The 17,294-nt window shown below is 34.4% G+C and overlaps 1 protein-coding gene across 1 annotated transcript; it reads left to right on the top strand.

Annotated features, from left to right (window-relative positions):
- The first annotated feature begins 5,443 nt into the window (after positions 1–5,443).
- Positions 5,444–12,240, top strand: LOC116019873 (putative late blight resistance protein homolog R1B-14). Its single transcript, XM_031260235.1, has 4 exons — positions 5,444–6,141; positions 9,141–11,255; positions 11,358–11,445; positions 11,516–12,240. Exons 1-3 carry the CDS (start codon positions 5,541–5,543, stop codon positions 11,408–11,410), a joined length of 2,769 nt encoding a protein of 922 aa, XP_031116095.1. The 5' UTR covers positions 5,444–5,540; the 3' UTR covers positions 11,411–11,445; positions 11,516–12,240.
- The last annotated feature ends 5,054 nt before the right edge of the window (positions 12,241–17,294 follow it).

The raw sequence follows: 17,294 nt of genomic DNA, 5'->3' as shown, positions 1-17,294 counted from the left end.
TTTTTAAAATGAGTTAAATTCCATTTTTGGTCCTAGATTTATAGGTGCCAATCCACTTTTAATCATTTTTTTATTAGAGCATCTTCATTTGGTCCTAGTATTATTGCGGCATAACCATTTTTAGTCTTCCATCAACAAAATCGTCAGAATATCGTTAAATACAAAAACATTTTAATCTTTTTAATATAAAGTATGTAGAACTGCTATATATTTTATGTTTATTTTTTTAAAAAAAAAACATCCATAATTGAAGAACTGAAATGTGCTTGTATTTAACAATATTTAAATCGTTTTGTTGATAAAGGGCCAAAAATGGTCATGCCACAATAATACTAGGACCAAAAGTAGATGTTCTAATAAAAAAAGACTTAAAGTGATCTGACACATATAAATCTAGGACAAAAAAAGGAATTAACACTTTTTAAAATTGAATTTCATTTAGTACTAAAAAATTGAATTTCATTTGATTAGAATTTAGATATATACTTTTAATTCTATATTTAAATTACGGTAACTGAAATATTTCTTTTATATATATATATATATATATATATATATATATATATATATATTTCCATGCACATAAAAGGAAACTTTATTACAAAATAAAAACAAAATAAATCAAATAAATCTCATTCCTATTAAAATATTCTATTAAAATAAAAAAAAATTAAATTCAAAATAGATATGTCAAATTTATTCTATTTAGATAAAATTGAAATCTTCTATTTAATTTAATATTTTCATATTATAGATATTTTTAATTTTATGTTTTTATTTGTAATGAATTTCAGTTTAAAAATTTAAAATTAAAATAATTTCTTTTGATTCAAATTTAGATATATGTTTTTAAATTTTTGTATTTAAAATTCGGTAACGATTGATATTAGTGTTGCATTAGACTCAAAATAATAGTAATAATTTATTGTTGTAATGATTTATATTCATAATATAGTAATGATTTATGCTCAAAATATCTAAAAGTAACTAAAATTATAGTCATTAATAAATTATACTCAAAATAATGGTAACCATTCTAGTTGTAATGATGAGAACAGAATATTGAATGTATTGAATTCAACAATTACAATGTCAGCTAATAGGAGATATATATACAAGAGTAGTCTCAGGTAAAGTAGAATAGATAGTCCTATCATGACTCAAATACGTAGAGTCCTAATACTCTCCCTCAAGCACAGGGTAAGCTAGTTACCTGAAGCTTGTCTCTAAGAAAAGAAAAACGAGGACCAGGCAAAGCTTTCGTAAATATGTCAGCTAGTTGATCCTTTGTAGAAATAAAATTCACCTGAATATCCCCACTGGCAACTCTGTCTCTGACAAAGTGATAATCAATCTCCACGCCTTGGTTCTAGCATGAAAAATTGGATTTGCACACATGTAAGTAGCACCTAGATTGTCACACCACAGTTTTGGAGCAGGAATTCCATCAATGTTGATCTCTCGTAGCAGGGACACGATCCATATTACTTCAGCACAGACATCTGCCAAGGCTTTATATTCTGCCTCCGTGGAAGATCTCGCAACAGTCTTCTGTTTCTTGCACACCCAAGAAACAAGATTGGTGCCAAGAAACACTGCATACCCACTAGTAGATTTTCGATCTTCAGGACACCCAGCCCAGTCAGAATCAGAAAAGGCATGAAGTTCTCTTGACTTGGACTGAGACACACGCAAGCCGAAAGAGAGAGATCCCTTGACATACCGGAGTACTCGCTTTAGTTGTTCCCAATGCGATAATGTAGGGGCATGCATATGTTGACAAAGTTGATTGACTGCGAATGACAGATCTGGTCGTGTAATTGTGAGATACTGGAGAGCACCAGCCAAGCTTCTGTACTTCGTTGGATCCTCATATGGTTCGGTACAAAGTGAAGGAGTTTTTGAGACAGAAATGGGAGTGGCCAAAGATTTACAGTCAGACATACCTGCCCTCTTCAAAATGTCTGTCATATACCGCTGTTGAGAGAGTATCACACCAGTGCCAGTCTTAACAAGCTCAATGCCAAGGAAGAAACCAGGCTCACCAAGATCCCTGATTTTGAAAGCATTGGACAACTTGGAGAGGAGATTAGTCACCAATTGCTGATCATTACCCATCACCAAGATATCATCAACATATACTAATAGGTACACAGAAGCAGAGCCACGAGAATAGTAGAATAATGACACATAAGTTTTTGAAGCTATAAATCCAACTGACAACAAGAACGCATGTAACCGATTAAACCAAGCCCGCGGGGCCTGTTTCAAACCATATAAGGAACGCTTCAACAAACAAACATGATCAGGTAAATGAGTGTCAACATACTCGGGGGGTTGACGCATATAAACAGTTTCAGACAAAGTACCATTCAGAAAGGCATTGTGTATGTCAAGTTGCCTGATCACCCAACCGGAAGAAATAGCCAAACTTAAAAGCAACCTGACTGTAGTGGGCTTAACAACTGGGCTAAACGTGTCAAAAAATCCTGACCAGGAACCTGATTGAAACCTTTAGCCACTAGCCTCGCCTTGTGCCTCTCTATCGAACCATCAGCTTTGCGCTTAGTACGAAAAACCCACTTGCACCCAACGACATTCATACCTGAGTGAGGAGGGACTAGAACCCAAGTCTGATTATGCAACAGAGCATTGAACTCCTGATCCATCGCCTCCCTCCATTCTGGAAACTTTACTGCTTGGGTGTAGCACGTGGGCTCGAGAGGACAAACCTGAGCAGATAGAGCCAAGAGTGGAGCCACTGACCTGCTCCTAGTAGCCATGGAATGGGAACGAACTGTCGGACGTGTGGTCTTTCCACGAGGTCATCCTCTCTGGCGAACAGGTGCAGCAGTGGTGGCAGCAACTGGTACGGACTGATCACAAGGAGCAGGTGATGATGGTAATATCTGCAAGACTGATTCAACCCAGGGTCGTTGCTCAGGAGGAGGTGGCTGCAAAGCAACTTTACTAACAAAAGGAAACACTTTCTCATCAAAGTGCACATGTCTGCAAACATAAATCTTATTAGTCTCTAGGTCCATGCATCTATACCCCCTAAAAGACTCAGGATAACCAAGAAATACACAGGGGGAAGACCTGTAAGACATCTTGTGCCGGTTGTAGGGACGTAAGTAAGGGTAGCAAAGGCAACCAAACACACGAAGAAAAGAGAACGAGGGAGGAGACCTATGCAGTAATAGATGAGGACTGGAATTCTGCAAAACACTTGACTGCGTTTTATTAATCAAGTAAACTGTAGTTTCAAAAGCAAAATCCCAGAAATGAGAAGGAACAGACGCACGAGCCATAAGAGTAAGACCGGTTTCAACAACATGCCTGTGTTTCCTCTCAACACGGCCGTTCTGCTCATGTGTATAGGCACAAGATTGTCTATGATTAATCCCTAACTTAACAAACTGAGTATGCAATTTTTTGTATTCTACCCCTAAATCAGACTGAACAGACTTAATTTTTCGATTAAAGAGCCGTTCAACAGACACACGAAATTTATAAAAAATGGCATACAAATCAGATTTTAATTTCACAGGGAAGTACCAGGTATAGCGAGAATGATCATCAACAAACAAGACAAAATAGCGATGACCAGAGGAAGACAAAACAGGAGTTGGTCCCCAAATATCAGTGTATATTAAATCAAGAATATTCGAACTAACAGACTCTACGCGTGGCAAAGGGAATCTAGCAGATTTGCCCAATTGACACGCAGAACATAAAGTAGAATTACAACGAATAGAATTACTAGACCCACTAACAGAACAAAACGGAAGAATACGATTTAAAACTCTCTGATGTGGATGACCCAGCCGATCATGCCAAACCGAGGAGGAAGCACGAGACAAGACGAAGGCTTGAGGACTAGCTTTCGGAATAGGGATTGTGTAAAGACCACCCGAATTAGGACCCCGTAGGAGGATTGCTTTGGTTGCTATATCCTTCACAACAAAAAAAGACGGATGGAATTCAAAAAAGACATTATTATCAGTGGCAAAGCGGTGAACTGATAAAAGGGAAAAAGACAGACCAGGAACACGCAAGATTTGAGACAACTTAAAAACTTTAGACGGAGTAGTAAAAGAAGCATGGCCAGTATGACTAATAAGAAGACCCTTACCATCACCAACACGAAGAGTATCGCCACCAATATACTCTTCAGAGGTAGAAAGCGCAGCAATATCAGGAGTTGCGTGATCAGTCGCCCCAGTGTCATCGATATTCCAGCACGATTTTTGTTGAAGTGTGGACACGATCCCATAGCAATTATAGTGGAAAGCTCTTTCCCAAGCTCAAGATATGGCATGCTTGATGAGTCGCAGCTAGAAGGCCAAGCAATCCTCTCGTCAACTTTAGATGTTGTTGATCAAACTAATCAGTATATGTGTGACATGTATACTATAGAAGGAAGAACATATTTAAGTTGTGACTCTTTGTGTAAGGTAGAATTAGACAGTGAAAATCTATTAAAAGTACAAACTCTTGAATTCTTAAATAGTTTGAGATTGTCAGGTCTTTCGAATCATTCATATTGACATTAAAGGTCGGTGCACATGTTATGTTATTGTGGAACATAGACCACTCTCTTGGTTTTTATAACGAGACACAGCTCATCATCACAAGATTGGCATATCACATTGCCGAAGCAAGAATAATTAATGAGACACATGAAGGAACCAAAGTTCTTATCCCTCGAATGTCTCGCACTCCTTCCGATACGAGATTGCCCTTCAAGTTCTGGCGTAAACAATTCCCATTGATGCTTGCATATGCCATGACTACCAGCAAAAGCCAAGGTCAAGCACTAACTCACGTTGGATTATTGCTAAAAAAAACCGATCTTTAATCAGAGACAATTGTATGTGACTTTCCCCTGAATCACCCATCCTGATGGCCTAAAGGTGTTAGCTCTAGACGAGCTTGGAAAAGATTGTGTTGTGACTACCAATGTCGTCTACAAAGAGGTTTTCAATAATGTGTAAATACAATCAATGATATTATTTTTTTTCTTAAATGATAAAATTGCTATATATGTAGACAAAAAATATATCATCTATACAACTGAATTAGGATAGCAATTGATTACTATAACTAAGTTGCTAGAGAACGAGCACATTTTATAAAAATTCTGAACAATGATATATAAAATTTCTAAAGTTACAACACATCATGCGTACATCCATACATTAGCTATTAATTTGAGCAATTATTTGCTCGAATTCAAGCAATAATTACATCAACAAACATATATAAACGACCCAAACCGTATATTCAATTACACTATATAATATTTGTTGTTATAATTTAAATAATTGTATATTGATCCAAATATTCTTAATATATCATAACAAATTCATCCCGTGACAATATATAAAAGAGTAAGAAATGCTTAACATTTCCTATAAATTGGTGAGCTGAATACACACTAACCAAGTGAATCAAAGAGCCTGGCTTCTACTTCTTTAAACGCCATTTGCATACTTATCTTGCAATAGATATATACATATATATAGAGAGTAAGAGAGATGGCTCATGTTGCTGTAACTTCCCTTTTGAGAACCATTGAGCTCGAATTCTTTCAATCTCAACCCCGCCCACTTCCACAACATCAGAAGCAAATCATCACCGATTGTACAGACCTCATCGAATCTCTCCGCGAAAGCCTCCGATTTGTGCAATCCTCTCTGGAGGAATTGCAGGGGTTGGACGCAAAGGGCCGTGAAAAACTGCCGCGAGATTTGGGGGCAAAACTCAGAGATTTTGCCCTCAATGCGGAAGACGGCATCGAATCCGAATTATCGCACATTTATCTCGCCGAACCTGTTCCCGGCGAACTCGTTCCGTCGTCCGAGGAGCCACAGCCTCCGTCTCCGGCCACTCTTCATCAAGTCCTGCAACGAGCAGTTGATGAAATTGATCGTATCAAGGAAGAGTTGACTAGTATCAAAGACAAAATCGACCAGGCCGAAGATTGGGCGGCGCAATCTCATGCAGCCGATGAACCGCCGGAGGAAATAATGGTAGGAAAAAGGGATGAGCTGACGGCGACGAAGGATCTGCTGATTTCTGGAAGAACATCCAACAACAGGCTAGAAGTTGTCGCAGTTCATGGCATGGGCGGAATAGGTAATTAATTACTTATTGAAAAAAGTGTCAAATAGACCACTGAACTTGTCGCTTTTGTGCAATTGAGCCATTGAACTTAAAAAGTGTGCAATTCAACCATTAAACAAGCAAAATTTGTGTAATTGGACCATTTTTATAAAAAATTTTAATTCAATTTGAGTTAAGAACATTTCAATATTGACTCCCAACTAGTATGGTAAAAGAAAATGTCACTCTTAATACATATATGTTAGTAATATAATTAGATTTTACCAACAAAAAATTTGTAAAAATGGTCCAATTGCACAAATTTTGCTTGTTTGATAATTTAATTGCACATTTTTAAGTTCAATGACCCAATTGCACAAAAGTAATACGTTTAGTGACCTATTTGACACTTTTTCCTTACTTATTTTTGCCTATGAATTTATTGATCCCATACCATTACTTAGAAAGAATTTTTTTGTTTTGTTTGAGTATTGACTTTATTTGACTTCTAGTATCTGTTCATCTATATTTAAAAAGGAATTTAGTTATGAATAATATCATGAAAGGAAAAATAAAAGGAATATCTAGCATTCTCATTAATTCAAAATTGGAATATTTGTATTCAATTAATCAAAAACAAAATACATCACTACTAAAAAAATAATTAAATAATTATTAAAGTAAAAAAGTAAGATAATTTCCAACAAACACTAGAAAACGGTGTATCATTAGTTTTTCTTATGCACGATGTGTAAAAAATAGGTGTCCAATATTAGTATATTATATTAAAATTTTAAATTTATTTAAATTTTAATATAGTAAATAATAATAATAATAATGTAAAATATTTTTATAAATTGGATATTTATATTTTAAAAAATAATTAACATATAACTCTAATATTTAATGTGTATATATTATTATTATTATTATTATTATTAAAGAATATAAAAAAATATATGGTGGATGCATGTGCATAATAACAATAATGGAAAAGATAACGGAAGTTATAACGGTAGGTGTATATTTGTCTAAAATATTATATAGTACAACTTTTATAGCATAATGTACAAAAAAAACTTAACGAAAAAAACAGACATAAATGAGGGGTATAACCTTCATTCACATTTATTATGATTTTAGATTTAGATTAGAAATTGATGTAATTAGTGTCCAATGAACAAGCCAAAATAGCAAATTTTTTGCCGTGGGTGAAAAATATGTGCCATATTTAGCACAGAATTGTTCATAAATGGCAAAAATTTGAGATATAGATTATATTATTCGAAATATCTCATTAAGACATTTAAAATAAAATTAATATTGAATATAGATTATTAGAAATTAAATTACATAATATTAAACTACAACTATATATTGTCTATATGTTATATTAAAATAATAAAAGTATTATTATAGAATATAAATTATTTTAGTGTAGAAATAAATTTTGGTATAAATGAGTTAGAGATGAAAAAAAAATTGTGTAAGAATATGTTGAAAATAATTTTTAGTGTAAAATTTAGTGCAGAATTTGATGTTTTGTGTTGGAAATGTTTCAAGGGGTAATCGAGTGAGCGTTACATTTTTAGTATGAACTTGATATATATCATAGTTCATCGTGCAAGGTAAAAAATAATTTAATGATAAGTCTAGTAAAAAATCAAATTTAATGATGTCATGACAATAATTAATACTCAATAATATTTTATATGAGTTAGAAATATAAATACAAATTATCACAAACGTTGGAATGGTTGGAACGGGAGGGACAACATTTACACTACGAGAGGAGCAATATATATACCGTTTTGAAAATTGAGGGACAACATTTACACCACTAATAATTTAGGGGTGACATTGATAATTAACATATTATGGAACGACATAAATTACAATATTCCCTATTATAATATTTACATTAGAATTACACTTGGTACGTGTAATAATTTTAGTTATAAGTATTATAATATTTATCATTAGTATGTATACAATTTCGCATATACATATTATAATATCTATTATGAGTAACAATTTATTTATTTCAAATTGATATTAAATTAAATTTTTTATAATAAGTATTATGATTTCTATAAGTAACAAATAACTATCCTAGATTCAAAAAAAAATCCTAGATTCAATCCATCTCACACAAGTGTAACTCTAAAAATAAACATCTAGTATACTAAATATGATCACTTATTCTTAGTCCACATTGTAATGTGGACCATTGTATATAGTATAATTGGGAAAAAGATCAAATAAACCCTCAAACTTTATTAAAAAGTGCAATTAAGCCCTTCAACATTAAAAACATTCAAGGGATAAGGGCAAACTATACTCATTTGTTCAATTAGGCCCTTCAACTCCAAAAAGCTTCAATTAGGTCTTCAAACTTGTTATTTTAGAGCAAATAAGCTCTCTAACTTATTTGTGACCTGTTATTGCAGGTCAACTAGACTTCCGGCCAACTCCGGTCAACCTTCGACCAAACTCCGGCGAGTAAAATAACACCGGAAAAGACGGAGGTTGGCCGGAGTTGGGCGGAAGTCTAATTGACCTGCAATGAAGGTCACAAATAGGTTGGAGGGCTTATTTGCTCTAAAATAACAAGTTTGAGGGTCTAATTGGAGCTTTTTGGAGTTGAAGGGCCTAATTGAACAAATGAGTATAGTTTGTGGGTCTATTTGACCCTTATCCCAAAATTCAATTGAGCACTCAAACTTGTCATTTTGGTACATTTAAACCCAAATAACTAGTTGTTTTACCTTAAACAACTGGTCATTAATTTTCCGACCAACATTCTGGCGGCCCCGGAATGATTTTCTCCGAAAATGTCTTCTCCAACTAGAGACGACGTACAGTGAAGAGTTCTTCAGTTGGAGAAGACGACTGCTTCGTCACTAACGTCACCGTTTGAAACCTACATTTAAACTTACAACTTCTTCTTTTCTGAAAGAAAAAAAAAACTTACAACTTCTTACTTACAGAGTTATACGTATCATCACAAATTGATTCTATTTGAGCTGCAGGCAAAACAGTGTTAGCTAAAAGCATTTATGAAGATAAATCAATCAAGAATCACTTTGACAAATGTGCATGGGTTGTGATATCGCAACATTACAATAAAGATGAAATGCTTCCGCGTCTCCTCAAATCACTGGTCCAAGACCAAGAGCAACCGCAATATGATTCAGATAACATAGAAAAGCAGATCTACAAGCATCTGGAGCGTAACAGATATCTAATTCTGTTGGATGATGTGTGGAGCATTGATGCTTGGAATGATGTGCGGAGTTGCTTTCCAGATGATTGTAATGGAAGTCGAGTATTATTGACAACTCGCCTCAAAAATGTGGCCCAGGCTGCAGCTACTACTATCAATTGTTACCAGATGCGTTTCTTTAACCCAGAGGAGAGTTGGGATTTGTTTAGAATGAAGAATTTCTTGGTAGAAATTTCAAACCAGGTGGAGTTTGAGATGATTGGGAAAAAAGTTGTTGAGAAATGTTATGGATTACCTCTAGCAGTAAATGTGGCAGCAGGGCTCTTTTCCAAACTAGCGACGCTAGAAGAATGGAAGAACGTCGAGAAGGCTATAGATTCCCTAGAGAGAGAACCTATTGCTGAACGTTGCGCAGATATACTGGCTTTGAGCTACAACCATTTGCCTCATTACCTGAAATCCTGCTTTTTGTATTTTGGATTTTTCCCAAAAAACTATCCTCTCATTGCGAAGAAACTTGTTAGGCTTTGGATTGCTGAAGGATTTGTAAAGGAAGGGGAGAATGAAAGAGTAGTGGGTGAAAAGCATTTACATGAACTCATAGACAGAAATCTAGTTCTTGTGGGAGACAGAAAAAGTTCATATGGAACAATCAGAACGTGTATGGTCCATGATCTTCTCCATGACTTGTCTAAAAGAGAAGCTCAAAAAGAGAATCTTCTGTATGTGGTTGGTGACAGAGAAATGGCTTCTTCTCGCCAACGTTGGATAACAGCACAGAAAGAGAGTTACAGTGATCCTTCTCTTTATGCTTGTTTCAAAAACTGTCGTTCCTTTCTCTATTTTGAGGAAGATAAAGAAGCAATAGAACTAATGAAACATGGTATTTTTAAACCAAAACTTGGATCAAGGAAACACATCTCAGATCTGCTACAAGTGTCTTCGAATCTAAAGCTGCTAAGAGTATTGGAGATGTCTTCATTTGAGTGCCTAGAAGAGTTGGGCAGTCTAAGTAGTTGGATTGCAGATCTTGTTCATTTGCGGCACCTTTCTCTCACCATTGGCTTTCCTCTAACCAATTTCACTATATCCAAAGCTCGAAATCTACATACCCTTCAGATTTCAGCTGGTTATCAGGGTATGAAAGATCCATTCCCATCATTCATTCTTGATGAGTTGCCACAACTAAGATACCTTAAATGTTGGCCTAGTTGTGAGCTATTTCCTCCCACGTTTGTCCATGAAAACTTGCATAGTGTTTCATCGATAAGCCCTGTTCAGTGCTTGCAGCAAGTCTTTGCCAAGATTCCACACTTGAGGAAACTAAGCATTACAGGTGAAAGATCTTATTTCATACTGTATGGTGAGAACCTTGCCTTTCTTCCTCAGCTTGAATCACTAAGCATTGATTTTCAAGGTTTTAACGCTTCTCAAACGATTCATACACCTGCCAGTTCTGTTGATAATATAGCTTCTTTGCATGGCCTTAAGAAGTTGAAGCTTATGTGTACTGAGATCTTGTGGAAGGATGTGAATCTTCTTGCAAAGTTGCATAAGCTCGAGGTACTCAAACTCATTTTTCAAGCATGTGTAGGAAGAGAGTGGAAGTTGGTGGATGAGGAGGAAGAATATATTTTCTGTTCATTGAAGTATTTGTACATTGATTACTCTAGTCTTGTGGAATGGGAAGCTACATATGTGAACTTTCCAGTACTAGAGCGCCTACTCCTTTCGAGGTGTTTTAACTTGAAAGAGATTCCGAGTGACTTTGAAGGCATTACCACACTACAGTTGATTGAAATAATGGGTTGTCTCCCTTCGGTTGAAGCTTCTGCTCGGGAAATTGAGGAAGGGCAACGCGACTCTGGGAATGACACGATACAAGTGGTGGTTCACAAAATGCCTTCCAATAGTGTTGCAGGTCTCTCTCTTTCTCTCATTTAGTTTCTTAAGGTTGCACTCTCTTATTGTATTGTTGATTACTTGTATTTTCCCTTCTTAACAATTCAACTGTTGATGTCAGAAACCTCTGATCCTAATGAAGAAGGACCATCCAGAGAAGAAGAAGATTCTTAAGCTCTTTGTTATATGTTGGAGGCAAACTTAAGAAGGCAAGTGGTATTGTATATAAATACTAGTTTGTGTTATTGTATATAATTTTGTTTTTCAACTTAAATCCAGATGCTGAAGGAAGCTAAGTGTTTGCTTATATGGTTGCCGATTCATTGGTTGGCTTTCATGCATGTTCAAAGGCTTCATGAGCTAGCAGCATATATGGTGTATGTGTAATATATTAGAGGGATAACTGCATGGATCTGTTCCTAAAATTTGTATATTTATTCCTAGAGTGGTGAATAATGGAAACTCACATTGGCATGTGTTTTTCCACTTAGCTAGCTTGGTAAGTAATAATGGTGAGATGGTGTGGTTCAGTATGTGTATATATGTATTATTATGATATTATGAACTTTATAGGTTTCTCTGTGAGGCTCTTCCCAACTAGTATAGTTCTTCCATGAACTCCGGTTCCCATTCCCCTTCCTCGTCAAGTGTCATGCATGGATGCATACGTTGATTCTATACTATACCCTTTTGTTTTGAGGATGACGTTACCGTAGTAATGATATATCAGGCAGGAGAGAACCCAAAGAAATGAGAAATGATAGATGAAAGGGAAGCTGGTTGGACACTGAGAAAAATGAAGGCAAAGAAAACAAGGTAAAAGAAAGGATCCAAAAGCTTGTCACTGAAGAACAAGAGGGGGAGAGAGAGAGAGAGATTGTTACTCAAAACAAGATAGAAGAACTTGGCACTTAAGTCACTATTTTTTTTTTGTAGGCGCCGGAGATTCTTTTCAAAATTTAGCTTGATGTTCAAAAAGTAAACAATATAGTTCATAAACTAAACACTACAACATTTACTTTGTTACATGTTCATAACATGTCTTATATATATTCATCAGAAACTCAAAATTTAATGTTAAACTAATATGTTCAGAAATTCAAAACTTAATGTTCAAAAACACATCGGATGCGAATTTTAACAAATGAAACATTGTCATTTTGAACTAGGAGTCACCTTACAAGGTAAACCTTAGTCCACAGTATAACTATTGCATGATTACCCTATTGGGGCATAGAATCAAAAAATAAAAATAAAAATAAAAACTAACTTAGCTTCTAAAATAAATCACACTGGAAACTGATAACATTGGTAACACTAAGCCTATTGGTCCACCTTGTGTTGTTGGGCAATTTATATCGTGGATCAGGGTCCCGCACTGTGGATCTTGATTCGGTAGACAGAATTCGATTTCACAATTAATATGCATAATTCATGTTCATAATACATAAAATTCATGTTTATAATACACATATACATAAACACAATATAATGAACATATATACATAATTTGACCTCATAAAGTACAAAATTCATGTTTACAATACACATAATTCATGTTCATATTACACACACATAAACATGATATAATGAACATGAATTAAACACTTAATATAATACACATAATTCATGTTCATAATGCACAAAATTTATGTTCATAATACACATAATTCATGTTTATAATACACATAATTCATGTTCATTATATCGTGTTTATGTGTATGTGTATTATAAACATGAATTATGTACATTATGAAGTCAAATTTTGTGTATTGGATCAGGGTCCACGGTATAATGATTGCTTCAGTGAGTTATAACTAAGAGCATCCTTATTAGTAGAGTTATTTCGCGATTTTTGAGGAGTTTTTGCAAGTGTGATTAGAATAGAGAAAATGGGATGGGAGGAAAAAAAATAAAACAAAAATGATTTAAAAAAAAAATAAATTAAATAAGCTGTCACGCCTCAGGCGCATACAGTGCACGCGCCCGTTGGGCGCTTGCTATGCGCGAAACGCGCACAAACATTTATTTTTTCTTGGTTTTAGTGTCAGTTCATTATTGTTCCATGAACCCATTTTTTCAGATGAATCAAAATAATCAATTATGCTTTTTTTTTAAAAAAAAAATACAAGTAATTAGACAAAAATATTTCCTAATCTTTATTAGAAAAGTCGCTTCGAAATTTAATAATTGTTTAAGATATATATTGATGGGGGATAGGCTAAGACTCGATACTAGCTAGTAGCTCGGTATAAGTAGGGAAGGTTGACTGATGAAGAAGGAAAGAGGAACGGAGAGGCCGAGCTTGAAAGACTCAGAGGAAGGCACGATGGTACGGTGTAGGGCGGTCGATGAGGAGTCAGTCGGTCGAGGTTTTGTTAAAGAGGTGTCAAGGCAGCTGAAGATCTTAGACTGAGAGTGATTGAACAAATGTCATTGAAACATTTAATTACCATGGAAGAAGGGACATACCTAAGGAGAGGAGTCGGCGGACCAACTTAGGGGCTGGGGCCGAAGTATATAGGGAAGTCCTGGTAAGAAAGGCGGTTATGAGAGTTTCTTAAAAGCGTTAGGCGGTGGAAGGCGGAAGATATGGAAGGAAAATCAAGACAGATTAGGATGTCTAAATGTAATAAGGAAAGAGTTCCTAACTTGAATATGGTAGTTTAGAGTTTCCAAAGAGAGAAATTCCTCTTAGCATGTATAAATAGGAGTTCAAGGCCTTGAGAGAGGCATAAACAATTCTCTGCACTCACCAGCAATTTTAAGCAATCTATAATACAAAGAGGGCTGAGAAGTCACTCTAATTTCTGATCAAGCATTAGTCGATTTTCTGGTGGTGTTAGCCTACCGTTCGACCATCCGAAGTTTATATATATATATATATATAACTACTTCGTTTTAGTAATGGATCGTTTTGGTAATGAATCAGCGGAGCGGATTGGATATAGTGAATTTTTTTGAAGTCACATTCGTATCTAACCCATAAGTAAAGAATTTTCACTAAGGGTGTGTTTGGAAACCCGGAAAATGATTTCCGGAAATCATTTTCCGGGTTTCCTTTGTTTGGGAACACATGGAAAATACGGTCAACGGAAAACAATTTCCGTTGACCAAGGAAAATCAAGCCAAATTTCCGGAAAACAACTTTCGAAATTTTTTCCGAAAGTCATTTTTCGGAACAGTGGCGTAGCTGCGGAAATGAACCAAGGACGTTGGACAATATCTGGTTTCCGACGGAAACCATGGCTGCTCTGGTTTCCGCCATAGACCAGTACATGTGTATTGGTTTGGTCTATGGCGGAAACCATACAAGTTTCCGCCGGAAATCATAGATTTAGGTTTTTTTTTTGTTTTTTTTTAAATTTTTTTAATTTTTAATTTAAAGTTTTTTTAAATAAATAATATATTTTAATATTATTATAATTTTTATATTTAAATAAAATAATTAAAATATTTAATTATATAATTCTACCCATTTTCCAAAAAATGAACCAAACACTCAAAGACAGTTTTCCATAAAACATCCCAACACTGGAAATGAAATCATTTTCCGGAAAATGACTCATTTTCCAGAAAACATTTTCCAGAAGTCATTTTCCTGCTTTCCAAACACACCCTAAATAGATCCATATCCATCCACTTTAAGTGGATACGAATTGAATCAAAACGGATTGGAACGAATTTGGCATATTTTGCTCACTCCGACATACTAGATAGCCATGCCATCATATGAACTTGAGTAAATCGTTATAAGTAGAACAATAATGCACTTTACTACTATACCAGCCTGAGTTTCTCCTTCCAACCAAACATGTTATTTGAACGACCTTAACTGATTCATTAGCAATTAAAATGATATCCATACACTTTGTCAACTTAATACCTCCGTCAAAACACGTTGTTTGAACGACCTTTACTGATTCCTTACCAAGTAAAATAACATTCATACATTTTATTACCTTAAGACCTTATTTCAACCGAATAATATGATATTTCAACGACCTCTACCGATTCCTCGACTATTAGAACGAACGACATGCATGTACTTTGCCAATTATTATTGTGTAGACTATGGTTCACTTCCAAAAACACATAAAGTACATTATTTTAACTTATAATACATTATTCTAACACATAAAATACAATATTCTAACTCATAAAATACAATATCTTTCATTATTCTAACACATAAAGTATATTATATATTATTCTAACTCATAAAATTTAGGAATAAGGTTCGAATTGGCCACTGAACGTAACTTCAAAGTGCAATTATGCCATTGAACCTAAAAAGTGCAATTAGGTCACTGAACACTCCAAATGTATGTAATTCCACCTCATAGCTGGTTACCATCCATTTCATCAGGTTACTTTGCTTATGTGGACGGTGAATTTGACATTTTAAAATAATTTTTAATAATAAACTATTAAAATATAAAAATAAAATATTTTTCTTAAAAAAAACACACACACACACCATAATAAAGCAAAAATTGTTCTGTGAAAGAAGTTGACTTTCTGTAAATAATAATAATAATAATAATAATAATAATAATAATAGTAATAATAAATAAATTAAATTTGATTCATCCACATGTTTCCTATCAAGGTGGCAAGGGTATTATTAAAGGGGTGGGGTAGTTGGCAGCAGGTGTGTGTGTGTGTGTTTTTTTTTTTTAAAAGTTTTTAATTATTTTAATTTTTATTTTAATAGTTTATTATTAAAAATTATTTTAAAATGCTAACTCACCGTTCACGTAAGCAAGTAACATGATGAAATGTATGGCAACCTGCTAACAGGTGAAATTGCATACATTTGGAGTGTTTAGTGGCCTAATTGTACTTTTTTTTTAAATTCAGTGGCCTAATTGCATTTTCAGGTTACGTTCAGCGGTCAATTTGAACCTTATTCCTAAAATTTATTATTCTAACACATAAAGTACATTATTCTAACTCATAAAATATATTATTTTACCCTAAAAATTTCATTATTCTAACACATATAAAGTACACTATTCTATCTCATAAAATACATTATCTTAATCCAGAATATTCATTGTTCTAACAATGTGAAGAGTAAGAATTTTATTTTTAACATTAAAATGACGTTATTTTGAACCCTGATCCACATAGTTGCGTGGACAATAATTTGCCATACTTTGGTACTTCCTTCCAACCCAACAACATATTGTTCAAACCATTCCTCATGTTCCAACTATTAATATTGACCAAATTGAGACTCTTAGACTAAGCTGTCCAATTCCTTCCTGGCCCATTGCTTATCCCATCCATTTGGGCCCACAGAACTGGATTTATCATCCCAACAACATTAATTGTTGGCATATTATATTCATGTTACGTGTATTGTATTTATTAAAGGTATAATTGATAGATAGGGAAAGAGATAAAAGGGCCTACAATGTGCAAGTACGTGTTCATGCTTCTTTGATACATGCGGGCCTACAATGGATGCCAAACAATACCTAATTAAGAATTAAAGAATTTTAGGCTTAGACATCGTAAATGAAGTAGCGAGTACTGAAATATTTTTGATATCAAATTATTGTTTTTAGTACTACTAGTATATGACTATATATATATATATATATATATTTAACATATTAAAGCACCAAGAACCAATGCTCCCATTGGCTTGGAGCTGGTGAGCCTATTTGAACGGAGACTCAGTACTTGGAGTTGACTCAACCTGCCCAAAGTGTCCGCCGAAATACCGCCCATCAGCCAACGACCGACAATCTCGGAGAGAAAACAAACAACTAGTTTGTGTCATCAATTGCATGATGTTTACCCATATATTTAACATCAAGTGAACACAACGGATTAAATATCATAATATTACAAGTTCATTTGCAAAAATTACAGGTTCATTTTCGCAATTGTACGCAACTATATTATAATGATGTATCTCAAGTAGGTCAATTTTCAAAATAGTAATGGTTCATTTATACAATAGTGAAAGTTCATATTTATAATAATAATGCAACTAAACATTCTACTGATACACTTAAAATATATTCATTAAGGGAACACTGAA

Source organism: Ipomoea triloba, chromosome 5, assembly GCF_003576645.1.
Source record: "Ipomoea triloba cultivar NCNSP0323 chromosome 5, ASM357664v1".
Classification (NCBI taxonomy): Eukaryota; Viridiplantae; Streptophyta; class Magnoliopsida; order Solanales; family Convolvulaceae; genus Ipomoea; species Ipomoea triloba.
Note: the sequence above shows the minus strand (reverse complement) of the source record. Positions and strands in the feature narration are given on the sequence as shown.

Bases quoted from the DNA above. Each gene is read 5' to 3' on its own strand.
- LOC116019873 (XM_031260235.1), top strand. From the start codon at position 5,541: ATGGCTCATGTTGCTGTAACTTCCCTTTTGAGAACCATTGAGCTCGAA. The intron at 6,142-9,140 runs GTAATTAATTAC...TTTGAGCTGCAG, and splicing joins TCATGGCATGGGCGGAATAG to GCAAAACAGTGTTAGCTAAA. The intron at 11,256-11,357 runs GTCTCTCTCTTT...TGTTGATGTCAG, and splicing joins GCCTTCCAATAGTGTTGCAG to AAACCTCTGATCCTAATGAA.